This window comes from Glycine max, chromosome 2 (genome assembly GCF_000004515.6).
Source record: "Glycine max cultivar Williams 82 chromosome 2, Glycine_max_v4.0, whole genome shotgun sequence".
NCBI classification, from domain to species: Eukaryota; Viridiplantae; Streptophyta; class Magnoliopsida; order Fabales; family Fabaceae; genus Glycine; species Glycine max.
Window position 1 is genome coordinate 15,524,922 of NC_016089.4, and position 26,060 is coordinate 15,550,981.

At 32.3% G+C, this 26,060-nt stretch overlaps 3 protein-coding genes across 3 annotated transcripts; 2 read left to right on the top strand and 1 right to left on the bottom strand.

Annotated features, from left to right (window-relative positions):
- The first annotated feature begins 1,335 nt into the window (after nt 1–1,335).
- On the top strand, nt 1,336–1,755 carry LOC100783636 (uncharacterized). The gene has a single exon (XM_003520157.4). It carries the CDS (start codon nt 1,336–1,338, stop codon nt 1,753–1,755), a length of 420 nt encoding a protein of 139 aa, XP_003520205.1.
- Nucleotides 1,756–14,402: 12,647 nt separating this feature from the next.
- LOC102660213 (transcription repressor OFP16) lies at nt 14,403–15,219 on the top strand. Its single transcript, XM_006575007.3, has one exon. It carries the CDS (start codon nt 14,516–14,518, stop codon nt 15,128–15,130), a length of 615 nt encoding a protein of 204 aa, XP_006575070.1. The 5' UTR covers nt 14,403–14,515; the 3' UTR covers nt 15,131–15,219.
- A 2,349-nt stretch (nt 15,220–17,568) lies between these two features.
- On the bottom strand, nt 17,569–25,791 carry LOC100784172 (uncharacterized). The gene is made up of 10 exons (XM_003520158.5): nt 25,595–25,791; nt 25,467–25,507; nt 23,566–25,369; nt 22,886–23,027; nt 22,680–22,762; nt 22,205–22,440; nt 20,237–20,323; nt 19,293–19,392; nt 18,932–19,145; nt 17,569–18,705 (listed from the first exon to the last, which is right to left on the bottom strand). Exons 3-10 carry the CDS (start codon nt 25,348–25,350, stop codon nt 17,810–17,812), a joined length of 3,543 nt encoding a protein of 1,180 aa, XP_003520206.1. The 5' UTR covers nt 25,351–25,369; nt 25,467–25,507; nt 25,595–25,791; the 3' UTR covers nt 17,569–17,809.
- Between the last annotated feature and the right edge of the window lie 269 nt (nt 25,792–26,060).

Genomic DNA, 26,060 nt, shown 5'->3' on the forward strand with positions numbered 1-26,060 from the left:
CGGTGTCTGATAAATTTGAAGTCAAAATCTTTGCGATTGAAAGTCTTATGATTTGCAAACTCTCACAAACTCGCATCCATTTAATAGGGTAATTGTCCTCTCCATTTTGTAAACATACACCTAATTCGGATCCGATAATCGTTCTTAGTTTGTCTCTGAAAAAATAAACTTTCCAATGTTGTTGATTAGGTTCCTTGTAGGATCCGTTGATTATCTATTCATCATTGTAAAAGAGCATGCCCATTCGTTAAAACTTAAAAGTTGTCTATTATTCTGTCTAACAGAAAACCAAAAGGAAAAAATATAGAGAAGACTGCAATCATTTGATGGTAGATGCTTGGACCTAAATTAAATAGCATAAAGAAAAATGTCAAACTCTTATGCAGAATACACAACTTGAATATCAATGCATATAAAAGTGTGGTTAGGCTTGGGTATAGATTTGAATGGCCAAGAGCCACACTCAGTGGAGTCTGACTATTCGATTTCAATGGGTATCTTTTTATCTTGTGCCAAAGAATAATAAAAGTATCCTATTTTGCTAGCTTGCACATACTAGTGCATTTAGACGAACCACTTATGATCAAACAATATTATAAGAGGTAGTATATTATTCTTGGAATATATTTATATTTAAATTAGTTTTTAGTATTTTAATTTATTATTTAAATTTAATTTAATTTTTTAGTTATTTTTATTCAATTTAATCTTTTAATTTTTTTAATTAACTGAATTTGATTCTTAAATTTTTAAAATTAATTCATTTTTAGAAAAAATATATATTTTATGAAGGTTTAAAACTATTTAATTTATGATTTAAATGAAATGATCAAAATTGAATTAATTTAAAAATTAGAAGATGAAATTAGAAAAACTAAAAACCAAATTAAATTTAAAAAATTAATTTAACCTACATTTATATTTGTCAGATTTTCTCCTTGGTTCTATAAATGTACAATTAGTGATGTCGTAATAAGGATGATAAAGATAAACAGTACGATTAGGAATGTTATGTAGGATTTGAATTCCCGAAGACAAAATTAAGACGGATTCTATTCCTTTCCTTTGGCCTAAAAAGCCTTTTCACGATTCCTGCGGGCAAAGAAAGCAAAAGCAGTTTAATAAAAACCCTTCCTCGTTCATAGACCATCCTCTTCAAGGGTAGTTTCGTCAAACCAAATTCACGTCAAGCCCCTATATATATTCCCATCGAGTAACAACCAATAAATAAATCCACAAATTACAACAATATCACATTTCCCTCTCTAACCATATTTACAACATCCAAACAGGGACTTAAAATTACTAGAATTGGAGTTATTAAGCTATCACAGCATGTTCGCGAAGAAACGCTCCCAGCACGGCGGCGTCGTTTCATCGATGCCGAGCTCGAACGCGAAGAAGCTATTGAGACTGCCGCACGTGTTCGCGAAAATACTAGAGCTTCCTTTTCCCTCAGACGACGACGTTTTGGTGGAGGAAACGCCGCAGTTTTTTCGCTTCGTGGCGTCGTGCAACGCCGGTGGTGTGCGAGCTCTGGCCATCGAGATTCTTCCGGGGATAACAAAAATCGTCATCAAGAGAATGGACGGTGGTGACGTGGCGGTGGCGGGTCGGCATCAGCAGGTTCCTTCAGGATTTGGTCTGTGGCGGTTCCGCCTTCCGCCGGGGACGCAGCCGGAGATGGTCACCGCCGTGAGCATCGGCGGGAAGCTGGTGGTGACGGTGCCCAAGATCAAGAGCAGAGCAAACTGATTCCATCTCCAACTCCAACCATACGTGGAATATAAGAGAGGCGTGTGCTTTGGAAAGTAGCGTTTGTAGATAAACAATGTATTGCATATCGCATATGTGATATGTGGCCTCTTTAGATGTTCGCTTTTTTCTCCAATAAAACCACGATTACATCCCACGTGCCCTGTTTATTTGGCTATGGTGGGTCAATTATCAGCTTATTTCCTGTTTCTTTTTTAATTTTACTGCTGAGCTTTGCAGTTTAATTATGGTAAATAATTAAATATTATTTTCTTTCTTTCTAATCATAAGATTATTTTTTAATTTTTAAATATTTTTTTTACATCTTCTTACTTAATTATTCTCTTTTTAAATATTAATGAAAAATAATTAAGTGAATATATAAAGATAAAAAAAGATAATTCTAAAATGATAATATAAATAATTTTTATATTTAATATGATTAATTAAATTAATTATTTTTCTAAAAAAAGATTATAATTAAATAGGTAGGGATTAGTAAATATTTTCTTGATTAATTGGTAAATTGATTGTGATCTTTGGCTGCCGTTGTTGTATGCAGAAGCTTGCACTTTGCGGAATGAATGCATTTGAAGATCAAATAATGCGGCTATTGTTTGTGATGAGTGCTAGTCTTTTTTCTTTTTCCAAGAGGTGTCACATTGCATATCTAAATCGTCAGATGCTCTTACCAGTAGTATATAGTACCGTGCATGATAAACAGTAATTAAGAAAATCGTTGATTCATGCATTAAGTTTATTTGCAACAGAGAATAATGATATTTCAACATTTATTATCAATATTTTTTTTTCTCTATTTTTTTATCATAATATATTATTTGTTATACATATATATTTTTTCTTTATCTCTCTAAATGTTAATTAGCATTTAGGATGCTCAAATATATTTTTCCTTTGCAATAAACCTAGTGCTGATCAGCTTTATTGCTTTGCTGCCAGGTTAATTAATTGGTTGGTATCGTGTGCGTGGTGCAAAATAGTGTGTAGAGAACCAGATTTTTTTTTTTTTTTGACTTCAAAATACTTATATCATTTCATTAATCAAAGAATAAAGACTATGATAAAATGGAGCTGCCCTAAGAAGCTCATGAGTTACTCCATTAGTCTGTGTTCTTATAAAAACACCTGTAAAAGTTAGATTCTGGCTTAAAATCATTCTGCAACTTTGAAGGATGGTCCCAAACTCGGACCTGTCTGCAACAATCTTGTTATCAGTATCCATAATGCAACATTTTGCACTCCCAGTGAGTCCAGAAGCTGCAATGCCGAGAAGAGGATGTAGAGAACGAGAATGTTCACTTCGTTTTCATAATCACCCAAGTGGGCCTAGTCAGACATGGATAGTCAATTATATTTGGATATTATTTCTGGTGTACAATTCTAATTCCAATCACTTTTTTCTCGGAATCAGTCAAGTACGGTCAAGTAAGAGAATATAGTTAGATGAAAATCAAGAATGGCGAGTACCTATTTTTGGGAGAAAAATGTTATTTATATATCGTTTTCCATGCATTCTTTAGACTATTGTATCTAGTAGTGAGGTTGCGTCCTAACGGAACCCACTGATCTCTCAAAGTGACCAATCAATGTTAGAATAACAGCTGAAAGATATGGTTAATTTCATTTAGGACTCGTTATTTTATTTTTTAAACATTTATTGATATGAAGTATTTATTAATTTAGTTGATAATTAATTTTTATCGAGAATTTTGACAGATCATTTTTAATATTTTTTTTTCTAATCATTTTTTCATGTATCAAACTTGAATTCAAAACTTTATTTAAGAAGATTGGATCAGTGTTACTTAGAATCAACATTTTTTTGGTATTTAGAACTCATTAGGTGTGAGTAAAATAATTTTTTATGGAGAAAACTATTTTATATAAAAAAATTAAAAAAAATCTCTGAAACATATTTTCTTGTCTTTTCTCATGACATTACTTATTTCATTTGTTATTCTCTCTAAATTTTTTTCTTCTTATATATCTCTATTTTTTCCCCTCAGTATATTTCACAATGGAGTATATGTTTACATTTTTTTTTTCGTATTTATTTATGAGACGTTGGTCACTACGTACATTTCTTTTTCTGTTGAGCTAATCGATTCCCATAAGCATAGTCTATATTATATTATTATTTGTCACATTATTTCTTTTTGGCACATGTGGAATCGAACCTCAATTATATTCTAAATATATTTCGTAACAATGATATATATGGCTAGAGGTATGAAAGAAATGGCTTCAACGTGGGCGCATACTAAAAGTTATGTGGGCGGTGCGATCCCCCACCTGTGCCTAAAATTGAAATTGAACACTTCTGACTTCATTTTATGGAGTATATTGGAAACTGAAACTATTCATAGTGATGAAGCTACGTTTCCCTCTTTTCTTCTTTTACAGAACGACATTCCATTGTGGAACCACTTAGTTATATAATATAGAGTACAAACTACAAAGATAAAATCTCCAAAATGCTATAACGTCAAATCCATTTTATTTTTATTCGTCGGGTTATCAATTATGTTTATAATTTCCTAGTGCTTGTAATACTAAAGTTTTTTTTATTCGTGATATGACTTATTAAAAATTAGAGTCTAATCTCTTATAAAGTTGAAATTCACTTACCAACGCGCTTTCCGGTAAAAAAGACTAAAAATAAATGGACATGTTATTTATCAATTATATTACAAAGTGCTTGTTTCTTATAAAAAGACTAGAGATAAACGAACATGCTATTTTTTAACTGTATCATAACATGCTGATTTGTCAATAAAAATAGTACTCGATCATTTTCTAACTAAATAAAAAGGCATATAAATGAACAATATAAAAGATATGAGCCTGTTGTATATTAATCTCGTCAAGCTTTAGCACTGTAAGCATTCTGCATACCTTGTAACCTCTTGTATAAATTAAAGATATATAAGTATATTGTTATAAACTCACTTTTTTATTGTTGCCTTATGTTTAGATTGTTAAGTGAGTGAATGAATGAAAGAAAAGGACTAGTGACAGAAATCGTGGGAAGAAATTCCTATTAGCTAGTAGTTTTCCCGTAAAAGTTTTCGTACCATCCAGTATCTATTATTGTGAATAATTTCTTTTTAACTTATATGAAGAAAATATTAATCTGTTAAGTTAAAATAGAATTCTGATTTTCTTCTAATTTTTTATTTCAATCAGATAGTTTATGTTTCAAAAAAATTTCACTTTGACTTTTTAAAAGTGTATATCTCTTATATTAAATAGATTCTTAGTATTTGCTCTAATGAATTGATCTCTTAGAGACTCAAATTTTATTTTAGCATATATTTATATCTTAAAAAGTAAAATGTATCTGTCAAAATTTCCGTGCTATGCTCAGGAAAAGTTTAAGGTGGAATTAATACCCACACCTGGAAAAGAAAGAAACAATGTTAATGTTATGGTATATTCACAATTTATTACCTGCTGCGAAGGCAAAGGGGTGGAATACCCACTTGTATTGGTTATATACAGCAGTACTTTACATTTTCTTCCTTGTAACATAACTCACCAATCGGTGCCGGTGAAGGTGCAGTGAAAAAGAAAAATGATAAGTGCAATGTATATGCGTAGCTCTAGAACTAGCCAGTTCCATAAATTTCATGTTCTTCATACATTCTTAGACATATACATGTCTCATGCTCATGCTCATGCTCATGCACCTAGGTGTTCTTAAACGACACCTGTAACACAAAGCACCGAATGCCGACAACAGTAAATTCCCCTCTCTCATTTCTTCTGTACTCTGCTACCCGACCATCTACAATTGTATATAAATTCCAAGTCGCAAATCCAAAGCCAAAAAAACACACATCAATTAAACACCATGAGCCAGGAAAAGCCAGAGAGACCTCAAGCGGAGAAAGACCCCATCAAATACGGCGACGAGAGAAGATGCAGAAGGAGTGATTGGAGCTGAGCTTAGGAACAACTTGGACATGAGAACAACCCCTGGTGGGGTCGCTGCATCCATCAAACAGCTATGTTTCTTAATATATTAAATAATACTACCTCTTATTTTTATTGCTATCTTATAATATAATCAAGTTTTCGTTATCTTCCTTTGATCTCTTTTGCTTATTTCAACGAAAACAATGCAAATCCTGCTGGAGTTTTAATCATTGTACATATTAAGTGGTAAGTTTTCATGTAATAGCTAAGTAAAGTCTATGGCTTTGTGCATGCAATACGTGCAGGAAAAGGGGGTGATGCATGAAGATCTCAAGTTTCCATCCAGTATAGTTAAGTAGTACCACACCCTGTGCTGAGGCATCCATGGCGATAGTGTTTATATATATGTATGTTGCAGCTTTTAAATGTTTAAACAAATAAATCAAGCCACTGAGTTTGACTTGTAAAACTACTATAGTCTTGGTGCATGCCACTTTCGTTTTGTGTGTCAATTTTCTGTTTTTGTACTTTGTTTTATTAATGTGGTTATATTATTATGTTTTCTTTCTATGTACTTGGATCATCGATCGCACTTAATATTGTTGCTTTTAATGGCTACTTCATATCGGATCTGCATGGAGCATAGTCGGGAATCAGAAAGGATGAATGGGGCCATTGACCAGAGTCATGTTAACGTGAGCCCTATATCATATCGTGGGCGCCGGAATAAAACGAAGTACTCAATTCTTGAATTGTGTACAAATCTCGGCACGAAAATAGGTTCCAAGATTGAATCGGATGAAATTATTTCCGAAGTACAAAACCGAAGCCTAACTCGTACAATTTTTTTACAGTAATTTATTTTTATAAATCTTTATTGGGAAATTTATAAACAAGTCAGAAATTTACTTTAAAGAGTAATTTAATTTTTTTAAAAAAATAAAAAATTATCAAAAAAGATATTGCTTCCTTTTTAAAAGAGAAGTAACAGAAAGCAAGGGAATTAAAGATCAGAGAAATATTTTTTTTAAAACATGTCCCTAAAATGAATTTGATAAAACGAAAACCAAAGTTGGTTTTTTTTCCTCATAATTTTTGTGTAGATTACTAACCTACTTCAACTAAAAGTAGGTGCAAATATATTAGAGTTTTTTGTATTTAGATATACCAATTACATATAAATATAATCAGATTAAGTATTAGAATGGCTCTAAATGAACATTAGAAGAGAAATGAATAGACAATCACCATCAATAAAAAGTAAACATAAAAATATCAATAGACAATCACCATCATGAATTTTACAAAGTCTAGAGATATATGTATAGTTTCTCCAAGAGACGCACAACAATTATGGTCAGAAGTGATGCTGAAACCTTAGATCATTATGGATTGACTATGATTCTCTTTGTGGTTGTGTTGAGATGTTGATGAAGTATAGAATCTTGAGATCTTCGTAAAATCATGCAATCTCTAAGTCTTGGATTGATATGGTCATCCTTAAACTTGGTACTGATCTAAATCTGACTATGAGAGAGGTTAAGATCTAGATAAATTTTTTACGTCAGGAAATACAATCGTTGTAATTTTCGACTTCAGCAATAACATAATGTTGTTGCCTCTAGTGATGCTTATGATGTGCGTGACAGACGTTTGAAGTCAGATAGAGATATGGTGGTTTCGCGAATCGGTATAGCTAGCTTTTTGTGAAAAAATAAATTAGCATTTGAGTATGCCAATTTGTACTAGTTCATCAGCATATACACTTTGTGATGAAATAAATAGCCTATGCATCCAATTAGCAAAAATAGAAAGAAAATATATATATTATCTGGTAAATGCATGACAGGCAGAGAGACAGATGATCAGCCCAAGACATCGCAAGCTATTCTTATCTAACTTACTTCATATATATGATCTGACACTGACATACCCACGTTGAGTATGGTCTAAGTGGGACACCGTGAATATAAACATAGAAACTCAAGTGAAATCAAAGTAATATTAATTTTGCTAATCTAATAGTTAGGCTGAGAATTTGCGGAAGAAACGAAATTAAACAAAGTCAACGTGACTAGCTACTGCCTAATTAATCTATATGCAAAGACACCCTGTGTCCTCCATATTTTCGTTCTTGGAAATGTTATATATCTTCCGGTATCTTGATAATCAAATTAATTTTCAAAATCCTAGTGTTAATTTATAATTTTGGTTTTAAAGCCAGAGAACAGAGGCAGAGAGATGCTAGCTAGCTAGCACGGAGCAAGTACATATATATGCATGCTTGATCACGTTTTTACACAACTAAATGATTCTTTTCCACCAGTTTGGAGCATGCGCAATAGAGCACTATTGGTGCAGGACTAGTTGCCCAGTGTGGACAAATTAAATTAAGTTCGCATGCAATATATACTATATGTTACAAGTTTACAGCTCATTCTTTAGTGTGTGTAGATATATATATATAATATGTCATGTGATCAATCTTAACATATATGTATGTGAATGAGTAACACTGGCCAAGACTCTTATCACTCCAACTCCTCAACAAAATAATATAATTTTAGTGCTAAAAGAGGAGTTAGATATTAATTTAGTATGATATCATCTATTTTTTTTTAGTATATTCGTTAGTACATTTATCATTATTCAATGAATTTGCTATATGTCACACTAAAAGCTTGATTATTTTTTCTTAAATATGTTTTTGGTTTCGGTAAGTTAATCTTTTTTTTTTTTTTTGGTTTCTATAAGTTTTTTTTTTTAATTTTAATCCATGTAAATTTGTGTTTTTTTAAAATTTTAGTCTTAATAAAAATATTTTGCTCAATTTTAATTTCTGTAAAATTGAAAAAATGTTAACTTACATAGACTAAAATTAAATAATAAACTTACAAGATCAAAAATAAAAAAACGTTAACGTACAAAAAACAAAATATATTTAAATCTTTTTTATTTAGGGAATTTTAATTTATAAATTCATGATATAATAAAGAATGTATTGCTGCATGAATTTATATATATAATGAACTGTTTGACCTAAGAAAACTCTTCTCAGAACCCTCAAGCACCTAGCAGAGAGAAGAACTAAATGAATAAGGTAACTTTTTGTGAGAGAATAGCATCGTGCTTAATTATAAGCCTAGAAATAAATAAATAAAATTAAGACAAAGGATAAGCAATTGACATATAACTTTTTTCGGTTGTTGGCGGTGCATGTGTTAAGGGAGCCAATAAGTCTAATTAATTAAGAGTGCATTTTGATAAAGAATTTTACTTAATGAAAGTAATTTATCAAACAATTTGAATTTATATATAATTTAGAATTTATTGTTTAGATGTTTTTTATAAAGAATTTAAAATTTTGGAATTTTAAAATAGAATTTTAAATAATTAAAAATCTGGAATTTTGATTTCCTTCTGAGTGAGAAATTGAAGTTCTCTTTTTTTACCATTTTGAGAAAGAGCTCCTAAAATATCGATGAGTATCAACATAAAGGAACACGTATAACTAACACACCAATCATATTTTCTCTTCTTTTCATTCATTTTTTTCATCCTCATAATTTTATTTTATTTTTATCTAAACACAAATTTTTGAAAATAAAAAAATTTCAATTGAAATATTTGAAATTCTTAAAATTTAAAATTTCTTGATAATTTTAAATTTCTCCATCCAAACACACTCTAAATGAAATATGAGACGTTATATAAGAATTTTTTATAATGTAATATGTACTGGGAAAAAGCATGGGAAACTCATAATAATTTGAAGGACAGATTTGCGCAAAACTAAATATTCGAATTCAAACATATGCCGTTTATCTACCGATCGATCAGCTGGTGGCTGGTGTTATAACACTCATAAATGGAAGATTTGGATTCTTCCTTTTTCTATATCTCTCCGCTCACATGAAACTCCCTTTTATCAATGTTTTTTTTTTAATGGCTAGCTTTATTTGTGGTTAATTAAGTAATGATCAAGTTTTAAGTTATAAGCTAGCTAAAAACTTATAAACTAAAGTTAAAAAATTAAAAATTAACTGAAAATTTATAAATTAATTGATTTAATTAAAAGTGTTTGATAATATCAATTAATAAATATACGTAAAAGAATAAATTTAATATTTTTGCATATGAATTTATTTGGTAAGAATAATTTGAATGTATATGTCTCTTACTTACATGATATAAAACTAATCATATATATTTAAAATTTTGTTTAAATTAGATCATATGATTAAAAAAACATAAAAATAATTTAATAATTAATTTTAAAGTTGATAAATTCAAATTTTTAATTTTAAGGAACAGTATAATGATGACAATTGACGAATTAATTGTTGTATATATGTAAGAATGATAAATCAAATAAGAGAAGTTTTCCAAATATAAAAAGTTAAGAGAATTTTTAAATTAAATAAAATGATAAAATAAAATTTCAAATAAAATAATAATGATAAAATTCAAAACAAAAAAACTAATAACTTTTAAGCTGACTTATTTTTTATATGAAACTTTAAATAACTTATGAAAAATAAGTTCATTGAAATAACTTATAAAAAATAAACTACTAAAATAAACTTATGTATCAAACAAACTGATAAACTAGTCATATGAGTTTATAAATTCCTCAAGACCCTTACCAACCATAGTCTAACTTTTAAGTTAATATATTTTCCATAAATTATTTTAAGTTTATCAAAATCAAAATAAGCTAGTAAAATAAAATTGTATAATCTCCTCAACACCCTTACCAAATATAATGATTCGAGATTCTCTTATAAAAAGTCTTACTCATCCGCTCGAATGATATTGTCAAGTTAAGTAACTTCACTTAGTTTTAAGAATCAAAATAAGCTAGCAACTGCGTAATATCTTGAAAACATTGCACCAATAATTTCTATTTTACAAGATAAATAATTTGTGAACTTTGATAATGAAATTAAATAAAAATAAATAAATTGAGATGAAAATTTTAAATTAAAATAAAATATAAAAGTATAGGTGTGGCATCATTTTACTATTTTTTTTTTCTGCAAACGAAGGGAGTGATAAGCTATTTACGGGACATAGCATTCCAGCTGTGTAACAACTAGAATGAAAATGGCATTAGGTTCTGGACTGAAACTGAAGCAAGATATTTCGTCTATTAACTGAATTCTAAGCTAAATACTAGCAGTTAAACCTAACCCCCATGTGCTTCATGGAAGCTTGTGATTGTAAGGTTGGTTGGACCATCCTTGTTTATAGCTTCCACACCACATCATATATAGAGTCTACACATAAAGGCTAAAGCCTGGAAGTGAGAGAAAATTTAGGTTCAAAGTTATATATATTTATCTCTATTCAGGATTTCAGGTTTTCTTTTTGTGAATATATTTTTTACATATTCAATTTTTGATACGTACAATGAAGAGCGCATTGTTGGTGTGTGGTGTCTGTTAGAAGCAAATATGCCAAGTTGAAGAGCGTTTTGTTGGTTGAATTGTTGACTGATGAGACCATACATATGCATCATCCTCTAAAAGGAACAAGACGTTAATTTGGTCTTAGAAGTTTGCTCCTTGGCCTTTTGCTTTTCCTTGTTATTGAGCAGGACGCACGTTTTGATTCAGTGGCTTCTGAGAAGCTCTGCTGCTACATCCAGTCCAGTAAACACAGTGTCACGTACGTGAATTATATGGAATTATTAAAGTAGGGACCACTCTTATCTTATCTGACACCAAATTCACACCATTGTCATTCCAACATGACAAATTAAATCATAATTAACGGATTTGCTACCATGCAATGTTAAGTTATGTGTTTTCTTTTCCGTTAAAATATGTTTTTTTATTTCTAATAAATATTTAAATTTTTTATTTATTTTTTAATAATTTCTTTTTTCATTGAGTTCTTATTCAAATAATAATTTTCATTTTGTTTCTTCACATTTTTTTTTTAATTTCTGATCAATTTATGTTTATTTTTTGATAAATGTTTCCTTTATTATTATTAATTTATTTCAAAAGGACTAATAATGAATAAATAATTTATCAGAAAATAAATATAAAATTTGCTAGTTTAGATGAACTAAAAAAAGTGTCAAAAGATCAAATAAAAATGAAAATAAAAATAAAAATAAAAATTATTAAAAAATAAATATATAATTCAAATATTTATTAGGATCACAAACATAATCTTATTATTATTTTAAAAATGATTTTTATATTGTGAAAAGTTTCATGAATCCATAAAAGGAATTTAAAACCACATGAGTGATCAATCATAAAAGCATGAATAGTAGAGTTAAGCAATCAATAATAAGAACACTTGAAGTGAAAATGAAAACCAATGATTACAGCAAGTTCAACTATTAATTATTTAGGTTCCTTGATCCCCTAACTACAATTCTCATAATTTAAGAACAAGAAAACAAAAGAGAAGATATCACCATATTTGTTGCCATGGTAATGAATTAGTAGTGCACTAAAAATTGGTTCCACGATCATATATTACAACTGAGAGAGAATCTCCTCGGGAAAAGTGTGAATATGTCTCGTCATCTAGTTAAGAAATACAAACTTTTTATAGTTGCTGCATTGCTATGGGGGTCTTTTGATGTCCAAATACTAACTTTTGAGTGTTCAAACCTGGATTCTTATGTAAATTTGTAAATAAAATGTAGGTTAAATTAGTATTTTGATTGTGTAATTTATTATTTAGGTTTAATTTGATTTTTAATTTTTTTTAGTTCAATTTAATTTTTTAATTTTTTTTAAAGTCATTTAATTTAATCTTTTCATCTAATTTATAAGAAATTACATTGTCACAGTTTAAAATCGTCAAAAAATATATATTTTTTAAAAAAAATTAATTTTAAAAATTAGAAAACTAAATTAAAAAAAAAACTAAAAATCAAATTAAATTAGTTTTAAAAATTAAAAGATGAAATTAAACTCAAAAAAATTAGAAAATTAAATTCAACCTAAATAATAAATTAAAGTAACAAAATACTAATTTAACCTAAAATATAATGCTTCTTGGTTGTCTTTTAAACGTTGAGTTATAGATGTTCAAACGCACACTTGACAAGAAGAGGAATTCTAACTTTTCTGGCTAATGTTCAAACATTTGGTACTTAGAGATTCAAAATTTGCACTATTCAGAAAATAAGATCACCTTAGCCAAGCTAATTAACATTCAAACATTGAGGCTTAATTGTCTAGATAACTCCTTTCTCCACTTTGAGGCCAGCATTCTAACCGCTAACTTCCTCTGTTTTAATGCTTTCTTTTGTTTTATACTTTCTTGAGTCAATCCTATGCACATAATATCTTAACATGAATTAACCTATAAATCTACAAAGACTATCAGCATGTTTGGATTTTTATCCACACAATTCAAGCGTGGAACACAAAAATAATTTCTAGTTGCTTTTGGTGCATCTTAATATAAAAATTTGATCAAACATAGATCATGGATGTTAATCCAAACACACATTATCCAATTCATTACAAAAGTCCACAAATTCTAAATTATTTTTAAAAATGCAATTAAACATATTTACAAAGTATTTCTATACTTTTCGGGTGTATGACTATGTATTCTTTTTTTTTATCAGCTAAAGAAATTTATATATGGATGATGACATGTTCTCCTAAAATGGGTTTTTACTAGCCTAAACCGTCTACCCACATAATAAATCAAGCTATTTGTCTCAAATTATTTGTTACTTGAGACACGTTGGGATGAGAGTGGGACCGAATGTGAGACAAGCCTTTATTGTAGTATCTTGCATGAATAATGAAGTGATAGCCATCCGATACATCACTTTCCTGTGTGGTGATTTTATAGAAGATCTGTGCATGAAATGGACCAACCCATGAGTAATATTGTCTTATACTATTTGGAATCCTTCTTTTTTTTAATGATTTTATCTCGGCACTGGTATTCACGATCCCGTTTGTATCCGTTAAACAATTAAATACCACTCTCAGGCTTATTATTGGTTTGTGCCTTGCTTTTGTTTGATACCTCTTTAGTCCTTATCGTTTCCCATGTGCACCTTGCTTTCATCTCAAACCAAGCTATACACTGAAAACCCGGATGATTTCTGCGTTTGGCTATACTAGTCTTTTTAATTTACACGCTCCTGTCAACTCATTCTAATTTTTTCATGTATTAATATCTTGTTTCACCTTTTATATATATATATATATATATATATATAGGGATTTGTAATATACTCATCTTTATTATTTTAGTATAAATACATTATAAAGTTACTCAATGATGTATTTTAAGATATTTTCTTATTATAAATTGCTAAGGTAAGCATCCATACTTTTTAATATGATAATTATATTAACAAACTACACAAGGATAAATTTTAAGATAATCTCTAATTATAACTTGCAAAAACATTCTTATTAAAAATTAAGAAGTATGAATGCTATCAAATCATATATATATTATGAGAAGGGATCAAATTATATTAATATAACTTTAATAATTATTATACTATTTTTATAATTTGATATAAAATATAATTTTTATTCATCCAATCATTGAATTATATTTATATATTATCAAGATTATAATCAATAATTTTGGATTAATATAAAATTTTATCTTTTATATGTAAAATAAGGAATAATTCTTAAAAAAATATTCTTGGAGTAAGCAGATTCTTAATCTTCTTAATATATATATTCTCTTGGATCTTGGTAACACACAACTACTCCTATATAATAATAGATATGTATAGTAATCATACCGCAAAAAGAGCTTCTTGGCATCTTCACTATTTTCCTTGACTTGTGGCTTTTTCATTAATATGCCAAGCACAAGAAATCTGAAGCACCTGAACATGTGTTGTTCAAATTCAGCTACTCCTGAATATGAATCTCCTCCATTGAGCCCCATAACTATTTCCTCAAATCACAATATCACTACTCCTTCTTCAATTATGATAAAGAACTTCAACTCTATCTATGACCACTCTTTCAGTTCCACGACCACCTTCTTTGAACCCGAACCCGAACCCGAACCCGCTGATTTCGCCACCGCCTTCGCCTCCCAACGCTTCTTCTTCTCCTCCCCCGGTCTCTCCAATTCCCTAGTTGAATACAACAATACCAACAAAAGTACTACTCAACACTTACCACCATTGTTGAGAGAAGATAGTGGTGATGTTGATGAGAAGAAGAAGAAGAAGGTGTTGTTCAAGGGGAGCGTGGCGGTGGCGACGTACTCGCCGGACCCTTACGTGGATTTCCGGCGGTCGATGCAGGAGATGGTGGAGGCGCGGCCGGAGCTGATGGACGTGAAGTCCAATTGGAACGTCCTTCACGAGCTTCTTCTATGCTATCTTGCGCTGAATCCAAAGAGCACTCACAAGTTCATTCTTGGAGCCTTCGCTGATCTCCTCGTTAGCCTCATGTCATTCTAGTAGTGTTGGATCTTCTTCAATTTTGAGATGTAAATTCAAAATAATGAAACATGTGATGCTAGTGCCAGATAACCATTGTTTCATATTAATTAATCTCCCACTTTGTTACTCACTCATTTTTGGTTTCTTTGCTTTCAGAGTGGGGAACCTCTCTATACTCATACTTGGTCCCCTCCATGCATTCATTCGCTCTCCTCCTTAATTAATCTTTATCCATCAACTTTCCATTTTCTTGTATTATATAATATCATCAACTTAATTTCCATGCTAATGAAAAAAGTTATACTATCAATTAATTAAAAATCATGATTAAATGTTTTTCACCTTTAACCACCAATTAAAATTTATGTATGATTGTCGTTATCTTAAAAATCAATCAACTTATCGACAAGTTATATACATTATTTTCTCCATCATAATATACAATAAATACTTGTTTTATGTTTTGGACAAAGAGATTTTGAGGGTCTTGGGTCACCCTTAATCATGGGGAACATCAATTCGTATATCACTGAGCTTATGCCCTCTGACCATCTTATTAACATGGCCGTTTGAAAATACATCAATGTATGAATGAGTAAGTTTGGGGTGTTCCATACTGCATTCGCATTTTAATTAATCATCCAAAGGAAAGAGCAAAAACTAGTCTCCCCTGCATGTTGCAGAGGAGCAGAAGACTAGTTTTTGAGCTGTGGCATGAGACTGGGTCATTGAACCTATCAATGAATGCTTTATTAGCCTTTTATTTTATGTCAAATATATATCCCAATCCCAGTTAAGCTTAACCAAGGTTATATATTATATGCAGGACAGTGGAAAATTCAGATGGATCATAAAAGATTCTGACATTCTGTGCATACCTATGACTATGATCTCTTCTTCTTAGTTCTTATCATATAGTTTAACTCCTCGTAGTCTTTGTTAAAACGAAATTAACTTGTCAAAGTTGGCTACTAAATACCATGTGCGCGCGCGCGTGTTACATTGATTATTTAATTGATAATTATAATATTGATTGAGTTTTATACATTAATTACTTACTGTTGTTGGGCAGTGACAAGTTCATAGTATCTATAAACAATTACAACTCGTTATTTAATCCTTGTTTGATTGAGCAGAATCGATGCATCCAGACAATGAGTGACTCAGAAAGGGCCAAATGCAAAATCAGTAAAATAAGAATTGGCAAACAGACAGAATCAAGGAATCACAAATTTGTGGCCCCTTTTCATTTTTTTTAATTTATGGATTCTTTTGTTTTATAATGGGATGACTGGGGAATGGGGATAAGCCACGCTGAAGATTCACTCAGTGAAATTTTTTGTTTTTGTTTTTTGGTATTATCCTTTTCTCTTTATATTAAGATATAGTTCATGAACTGAACTGAGTGCGAAAAAATCACTATAGATGCTGAATTTCCTGTGAAGCCAGGGGCAGAGAATAAGAAATAATAAAAGTAATATTTTATTTTATTTTGGTCTAGGAGACTGAGACCAACGATATTTAAAAAGTGGTCATTTTTTGTCTGTAATTTCCGTATTTAAATGCTACAGTACACATTTGATTTATTCCGATTGAACTCAGATTCCTTGATTAAGTTCTCTTACTAATTAAGTTACAGACTATGCAATTAAAAAAAAAGTGATACTTTGTCTCAATGACTTTTGTGATTTTGATTTCAATTCAAATTTTAGGAAACACACGATAGTATTTATTGGTATGTTTAAAAATTTATTGAGAATACACAAGCTTTTTAGAAGGTGTTATTATTTGTTATATACTGTATACCTTGTGTGTTTTCAATTTGTGTATTTTCTTTTTAAAAGGCATACAATATATAACAAATTCTGCCAATCCCAGTTACTGGCTATTTCGCACTCTGCTTTTACATTAATGGCAACAAACTCAAATAATAATAGAGTAATGAGTTTATTTCTTTAAGCAAGAAAAAAAAAATCTAACCCCCAACAATTTACATTATATTGTGTCAATCTAACCCAAAAACAAGTTAAACAAAAGGCAATTTAGCTCCATTATATATGAACTGCACCGCCTAAAAGAGGAAAAGAAAAAAGGCAAGAATTATAACAAAGCCTTGGGGGAGCAATAAAATACCTGATCCTCATGTGTTCTTCCCCTCTGCCTAACAATAAATGGAGCTTAACTGCAGACTGTCTTCAGAGGAAGGTTGGTATATAAAATCTTTATTTTTATTCTTGAGAATTATGTTTCCTTGTAATTATGTCTATCTTTCTAGTGGATTATAATTTTATAAAAACGTTACAAATACGTTCAAAGGTTTCTTAGAAATGAGATCATAAATCTAACACCTCACCTTCACAGGAATCTCAAATTCTCACTCCTCCCATGAGAATGTTTTGTTGAGAGGAAAGAGAATCATTAGAAATGATAGTTTCCTAAAATTGTCTTTCAAAAAATTAATACCAAATAAGGAAATCTAGCATTCCCAATTTAAGTTTTTGGGATACTTACAAGAATTCCTCGATCAAATACCCTGAAGGAAAGATCACCCTATTCTAACAACCACCAATTTTCAAAATACACAATCTCATCCATCCTAAGTACAAAGACCAAGGGCTTCCAGATTGCATAGCTAGATTCCCTTTGTTAGTGAACACCCTCAAAATATAACCTACTTAACTACAAATGGAGCACAAATCAACTTGCTTGGTTTGACAAAACTATCCCCTCAGTACTACCACGTGAAGCACTGCCAGCAGATGCCCAGTGAAGAGCTGCACCAGAAGCAGTGTTTGGGCTCCACAAGGAGGGAGCACTGTTCCGTGCAGTTTGATCAACCTGTAAATCAGGATCAGCTAGCTCTGATGTGCCGTTCATCCAAGGCTTATTATCGGTGATCTTCTGTGATCTAAGGTGTATTAAGACGTTGGTTGCAGAAGCAGCTTCACAAGAAGCACAATCACCCTTGGGTCTAGAATGAAAACCAGAAACACGAACAGGTTCAGCATGTACTTCTTTTGTTCCTATAAAGTTCGGTTCACCACAATCAGTCTTGCTTCTCAGTTCACAACTGTCAGAAATCTTATATGAATCCTGGTGAATAGAGTCACCAGAATCTTTTGAATCCCTTGTATCAAATGCAATTTGTGAGTCAAGAGGAATTCTTTCTGCACCACAGGATGCAGAATTTTCAGCACTGCTATTTGAAATAGCTTCATTTGCTACTTTGACCTGATTGAGAAAGTTTTCAGTAACCTCCAACGAAACACTAACACAATTTCCTTCGGTGGCCTCAGATCTAATACAAGACGTGAGGCACTGTCTCTCCTCACAAGGAACCCAGCAACTGTTCAACTGGCTATCTCCAGCTCGGCAACAAGTACCAGTCACATAATCACGGGCATTTTCAATACTATTGTTGTCTTCCATCACCAAAATTTCGGGAGCTGCCTGACATACAACTTGACATGTGTCATCTGTTGAAGATTTCCTATGATCTTTAGCATTGCTAGCAATGTCAGGTACCTTGTTCAATGAACCATCAGGAAGATGACAACCAGATTCAATAGATATGGTTTCATCATTTATCTGGCCTGCATTAGAGGGAGGAATCTCAGTATAATTGATCAAATCCGATCCGGATGAGCCCGGTCCATCACAATTTTTTGCTATTTGATTCCTTTTAAGATTGAAAGCTAAAATAAATGCATTGTGGAAAAATCAAGTTCAAAATTTAAAATAAAACAGATAGCAAGGATATCTGTCTCCAGGCATGCAAAACCATATAAAGGAACATTACAAGTGTCAAGGAAAAAGTACCTTCCGAAGGATTCAGATTTTGACCAGCCAATTTATGTTTTGATATCTTCTTCTGTAACATATCTACATGAGGAAATACCAACAGATTCTTATTATGTAATATTTGCTTGCTTGTAGATTCAAGTGACTCAAACCCAAAAACAGAAGTCCAAGTTTCTCTGAGTTCTGAGATAGCTGGTATGACCAATAACTCAACATTTAAAGAGCCGAGTCCCTGGTAATAGTAGGAGAAATAGAACTTTTAAACTCAGCAAAATGAAAGATCCAAAGAAAAAGAAATTGTAGGCTAACAGAACATGGATTTCTAAAAAAGAAAACCAACAAAGTTTTGGAAACTAAAACTGAGACAAAATAAATTTACCCATTCAACAGCATTTAGAAGCCGGCGGCACATTCCTTGTCGCCTGTACATATATCGGGTACCAATAAATGGCATCTCTGCTAGCTGGTTCCCACGGATCCTATTTGATGAATTAAAGAAATGTCATCAGAATTTTTCACCAGGGAGGAAGGGAGGGAGGAGTAAAGCTATGCAAGTGAAATTGTTAAACTATAGGGCAGAAAATAAAGGACCGAAGAACAAGGCAGCCTCACAACAAATCATGTCAAAAATTCCAAACACGTTAAACATGTCAACAGGATGTAATGCCACATTATGAAGGTTCTGCATTAGTAGATCCAAATAGTAAATTGGCAGCTAAGTTGCATGGATATGGGCATGCAGTATGACAATTTTTCTAAAACCTGGGGTATGAGTATGGCAGGATATATTATATATTTTTTTCATTATATACAGAAATATAAAGCAAAAACAATAAAGTGATTAAATAATACTATAAGTATTTTAATCAAGTCCTAACTTAATATCTAAAGAAGGTACAGAAGTTGTGTAGCAATTATTTTCATTTATTAGCAAACTAAATCACTTACTAGTAACAAAAGTTAAACGTTTTATATCAACTAACTCATACTTGAGTGATAAGTGACTATTGAGTATGTAGCCAGTATCATATACGTATAGCATGGGTACCTTAGGAGTAGCTGTGCATTATTAAAAAAATGATCAATTTTGATTACATCATGGTGAGAATTACCTGTCACATTTTTTTGATGAAAATAATATGATTGAAATTCAAAACAAGTACCAAAAACATTAAACTCATCCATTTGCAGTCAAATACCAATAGAGTGTTTTGGCCACACAAAATGTAGAATTCCATATGCAGTCTTCAGTTTGCATATATGCTCTTTATTGACTGCTCCAGAAAAAATGTATGCAAGTACAAAATTAAAGTAGACATTCACCTGATAGATGCAGCAGAGATTATCTCATCACCTCTCTCTAGAATTGCAGTAACAAATCCACTATAATTCAGACGATTGAAATTTGACCTGACAAAGATGATAAGCATATGTTATTACTTGCATATATAGTCCAACTGTCCAAGAATAATACCAATTCATCCTAATACAATTCAATAATTAATGTTCTTGATAACTTGGAGACCATTGTTTATTTGCTTAAATGTAAATGTAATAACAGTGAAAAGTGTTTTAAAAAGAAAAAACTTATTTTCTGAGAGTTCATGATAAGCATATGTCATTGCTTGCTGTGTGCATGAGAAATTTTCATATATTATAAAACAGACATATAATTATTAAAAATTGAGCCATTGAATAGGTCATGGGTTCCAAAGAAATAATGTAGGAATAGTTTCAATTTCAGAACATGAATCTAGAGATTTTTTTTAATGCAATTTCTTAGTGAAATGGGTCTACCACTTGCAGTCACTGGTCAATGACACTAGTTTGCAGAACATTTTTAAAACTAGCTTTTGTTTTCAGTATAGAACATAGTATCACCATTGCACATTTGAAGTTGTCAATTTAATCTGCAAAGATATCTGAATGCCCCCAAAAGGACTACACCTTCGTGGTTCTAAGTTATAACTATTAACTTATAAGATCACTCTTTCAAGAGGACCCCAATGTGTAGGCAGCTAAACCACAAAGAGGGAGGGGGGTCTTAGTGCTCAGAAGCCCACAATCCCACATTTTACAAGCAGAAACTGCTCCTACAGATGGCCATTCTGCCAGCACACTAGAGGTTAAAACTACAACATACATAAATTTGCCAGTTGATCTCGGCCACTCAAGGAATCTTAGCAGGGTCAAATGCAGTATCTGTATAATTTCTAACTGATAATGAACTTCCAGAAAGGGGAATGCTCGATCGATCCCCAATTCTGCAATTTTCCATTTGCCATGCTTGAGGAATTATATATTTAAATTACATCAATACTAAAATCTAAGGTTATAATATTTGCTGAATTTCTAAATATGAATGCAGCCACTGCAAATTTTGTATCCAGTAGTTATTATTCCTAAATAAACAAGCATTTCCCTCTGATGTTATCCTCATTTTAAAGCTTTAATGCTTTTAAGCCTTCCTCCTAAGCCTTCCTCCAGTCCCCTTAAAGGAGCTAGTCTGTACTCTACATTCTCTTGTTTGAGAACCCTCAATGAGAATAATAAAAACTAGAAGCACCTCTCCATTTTCTTTAAGACAACAAGCTCAGATGGCTGTAATATAACTTAGAAGCCTGCACATTTGTCTTTATCTTTGAAGTAAAACAAGCACACAAAAGAATATAGTCTAACATCAGGTTTCCATTTGATTATTTCATCATGAATCCATATGTTTGAATCAGCTTCAATTATTATTTCATTTTCTTTAGAAACACATGGTAAAGTATATTATCCTATCTACAGAATAAACCCTAGAACAAAATTTATAGAATCCTTAAAATGAATTATTTTTACCACTCCTATCATTGTCAGTAACCTTTTCTGCTTCCTTCTTAAATAGAAGGGAAATACAAGCACATTAATTAAACCACGAGTATTTTGAAACCACATATTAATTGTCATATTTCACTTCCACATCCACATTGATAGTTAGTAATAAAAGGGAGCAGGGCCTAGCCAAAAAGCTCCAAAATTAATATCCTCTTATATTTCAATTATTATGCATTTCCCTCCAAGAACCCCCACTAATTTAGTTTCACCAGAGTAGTCCAGAACTTCCATTCACAAATCATGACAGTTTCTTAATTCTCATATTGAAAAACTTTCAGAGCTGACATAACACAGTATTTTAACCAATTACACATGCACACACATATAAAAGAAGTCATTGGCATAATCAACCACGTGTTACATGCAAGAAAAGTGGCTAAAAGATCGTGAATAGAAGAGGCAATGTGACCTTACCCACGATTATACAGAATACTGTGGATCAGATTGATCCCACTTCTATGATCAATATATGGCATGAAGCACTCATCCATTATTGATACTGCAACAGCCAACTTAGAATTACATTCAACCATCTGAGGTTTTATCTGAGAAGCATCAAAGCCGACATCCGACCGTCGTATAAAAGTCCAAGAATATCCATCTTCCATTTCATGTTTAACACCTAGGAGCATTTCAAGTCTCTCAGATAACTGAAGGACAAAATAACAAAATAAATTAGTTTGATTACAATGACGAGAAAATGTTTAGAAGATTTAGCGATAAATATCATGAACCAGGAAGCAAGAAATCATTAAAACAATAAATAGCCACTATAGCAACACAAAAGCTTAGCACAATTCAATTTACTATACCAAATAATCAAGCATCAACCAATTACAAGCAGCAATCAAGATTCAGGAACATGAAAAATAGATCATCATCACCATACCTCTTGACATCTGTTTCCACAAAAGAAGACATCCCTGGAATCATCAGTATTGGCATCATTTGCCTCAATACAGGATCTGTGATCTACAAAAGATTAAAAAAAAAAAAAAAAATTGTATTCATATCAATCAGGGAAAAGCTACTGCTACTCCACTTGCGAAATGAGTGTCTACTTAACAAAAGAATATATATGTGTAAAGGACATACATTTTTCCTCACATAATTGGCATGTGAGTAATTTTGAGACAATAAGTTCATCATTGTCATCCCTTTGGTTTGAACTTCCACTAACTGATCCACAAAATTTGCAACAGCAATAAATGCAGTGCCAGTCGCCAGATGGAAACTTCTGGAAGCAGAAAACAAAAAAGATCCTTTACAATTTTCCATATGCAGATATATCATGGATACATCAGAAAACTAAAGATATAGAAATAACAATAAGATTTTCCCATTACTCACAAAATGTTACAGGCATATCCATCTCAAGTTTTCTAATAATGAATTTCTCATAACCAGTAGATGATAATTACGTTTTTTAGGTATTGAACCATCTAGGCCACAAATAAGCAATGTTGGATTATAAGTGATGGATGGGCAAGCACATGTCATGCCCTGTACATCTGTCAAAACAAGCTGATTCCAGACAACTTTCGTGTTTAAGAAAGGAAGATAGAGACATGAGTATTCAGAAATGCTATAAAATTTGCACCAAGTTGGCAGAAATTCAAGCCCTTTATCTGTCATGACTCATGATGAGGGACAACTAGATAATTCATAAGACTATGAGCTATCTATCCAAAAAAGAGATTCACAATGAAACAGTTCTATTAAGATCAATTATATGAAAAATCAATTTAAAATGTCCCTGACATCAAGATACATACTTTTATATCCAAGCATCCTTGATGGAATGTTGATGGGCAACCATCACAACATATCAGGTCTCCACCATCTCCACAGACCCCACATGTATCATCATTTGGATCTTCACCCGCAACATCAACAAAATGAAAACCTTTACGTTCAGATTCATCTTGTTTATTCCATGAATCTAGCAAGCATTGTAAAAGGGAAGTTCCTTCCCCAACATATATATTTTTAAGTGGATCAGCAAGTTTGCTTCCTGCATGAAGTTCAAAGTCTGAAATTGTAAAGATTTTATCGCAGCACCCACAATGAATGCCATTTCCTGTAATCTCACCATCCAGTACCGCACTTTTGCTTTTGTGTGGCATATAATGAACCTTCCCATTTTGAAGGACTGTGCCCGAATCAATCATCCAGGCAAGCAAAGTTCGTTTTCCGCAGTACAGTACATATCCCTCAGTTTCTGAATCTATCTCCTCGGCATTGCGTGCCAACGGAGCACATCGCTTCTTGTTTTGTGTTTTCTGTCGCTTATGATCCCTCACAACTGGCATCCTGTTAGGTGATGTTTTCCTTTTCATTTTCCTCTTCATTGACTTACCCATGCCTGCACCATAACCTGACTTTTCTTTGTTCTTTTTACCATTGACTCCATCAACTTTCTTTCCACCCTTTCCCCCTTTTTTTCTTTGCTTGTTCATTACCTTAGTTAGCATTTTGAAATCCTCTTCTGCTATTGGTGTAAATTTGAAGCCTGGCTTATATGCCTTACCTTCACCATTACCAGCTTCATAATACTCTTTTAGCCTTTTGTAGGCCAAGGTGATTGACCAGTGTGTATGTCCGTCCAGACTAACATACACTGCATCATGGTACTCTCTGCCATTCCTGGGCCTAAAGTCAACTGTCCACCCTGCAGCTGAGAGCTGTTCCTTTATTTGATCCCTCACTAATTGCTTTACTGCATTCCTCTTGACAAGAGAATCCTCCTTCTTTTCTAACTCACCCCCAGTAGAATTCCTTGAATTTGTATCGCCAATTGCATTCACCTTAGCACCATCGCTCTTAGTTAAACCTTTTTTACCTTTTCGAAGGGTCGCCTTTCCTTTTCTATTATGTGTCACCACAGTCACGAGATGGTTTTGTCGGCCAGCCAGGGGGGGTCTTCCACGCTTACGTGGCAACTGATCACCTGGTTCATCTTCCCCTTTCAAATCTATCTTGGGAGGCCTCCCACGCTTCCGTTTCAATTTCCTCCTGCCATCCCCTTCCTTCTTTGGCTTAATTATTTCCTTTTCACAGCTGTCGGCCAAAAAATCATCAGCTTCTTCATGTTCCTTCTTAACTTTCACCCTCTCACACCCACTATGCTCTCCATTATCCCCAGAAACAACATCATCATTCTCTCCATAATACAGTCTTTTACAATCCCCACTCTTTGACCTAGGGCGCAACACTCGACCACCAACCAATACTCCATCGTTTGAGTCGTGTTTCTTCTTTGCCTTCCTATCTTCCTCAGCTACTAGAATGCTACCCCCACCATTTAAACAACTCTTACCGCTCCCATCCTCAGCTAAGTCAACATCTGCACTCGGACTCACATTCAAATCAAAGCCACATTCTTGTTTCACACCGCATTCAACTTCACCCTTCTTCTCAATCGTTGACTTCTGTACCTCCAAACCCTCATCACCCAAATCAACAGCCTCACTCTTCACAGCAACCGTTTTCTTGTGATCAACTCCTTCACCACCAGAAGCCGTCCCCAATCGGGTCCGCGATCTCAGCCCCTCTCTCATTTTTCACGGAACCCTAATTCTACAAAAAAAAACGTATAGTTAGGGCAAACCGAAAGAAAAAACCAAACGCATAAAACACCGAGTCCATTCTAACCAAACAAAAAAAAAAAACTTACAGGTACAGTGCAGTCGAAGCAAAACACATTCAAACCAAAGCCTTCGTCACAAAAAGCAGGTCGTTAAAGAGAAATCAAAGAGAAGGATCAGATCAACATGAAACGCTGGGAAAGGCTTGGAAGCTTACCAATGTGCGCAATATTGCAGAAAAATCTACGAAACCTAGACCACCACGCAATGGATCATTCGGTTCCGTAGAAGTACAAAGGGCATGGCGTTCCAAGATTGCTTCCTAATTCAAGGTTTTAGAGTGAGAAAGAGACAAATAGAGAGAGAGAGAGAGAGAGAGAGAAGGGTTTAGGGGAGTGAGAGAGAAGACGCACACAATAGACAATACAAAAATATATATCCGGAGAGCGCGTGTTCAGACTTCCCTTCTGAGTTTCTTTTTTCTTTCTTTTCTTTTTCTTTTTGGTAAACCTTATTATTAATCAGATCCGGCCAAAAAGTAATCATTTTATTTTATTTTATTTTATTTTCGTATATTTTAATATAAGATTTTTATACAATTATTATTAATTTCTTTCTGGCATTTTTCTTTGTTAAAAATAACCTATAGAATAAAGTGAGGCGTTCAATTTTAGAAAAATATT

Excerpts from the sequence above, each read along its gene's own strand:
- LOC100783636 (XM_003520157.4), top strand. The coding sequence starts at position 1,336 with ATGTTCGCGAAGAAACGCTCCCAGCACGGCGGCGTCGTTTCATCGATG.
- LOC102660213 (XM_006575007.3), top strand. The coding sequence starts at position 14,516 with ATGCCAAGCACAAGAAATCTGAAGCACCTGAACATGTGTTGTTCAAAT.
- LOC100784172 (XM_003520158.5), bottom strand. The coding sequence starts at position 25,350 with ATGAGAGAGGGGCTGAGATCGCGGACCCGATTGGGGACGGCTTCTGGT. Across the intron at positions 23,028-23,565 it reads AAGGATGCTTGGATATAAAA|AAGTTTCCATCTGGCGACTG; the intron begins GTATGTATCTTG and ends TTCTGCTTCCAG. Across the intron at positions 20,324-22,204 it reads AGTATTCTGTATAATCGTGG|GTCAAATTTCAATCGTCTGA; the intron begins GTAAGGTCACAT and ends CATCTTTGTCAG.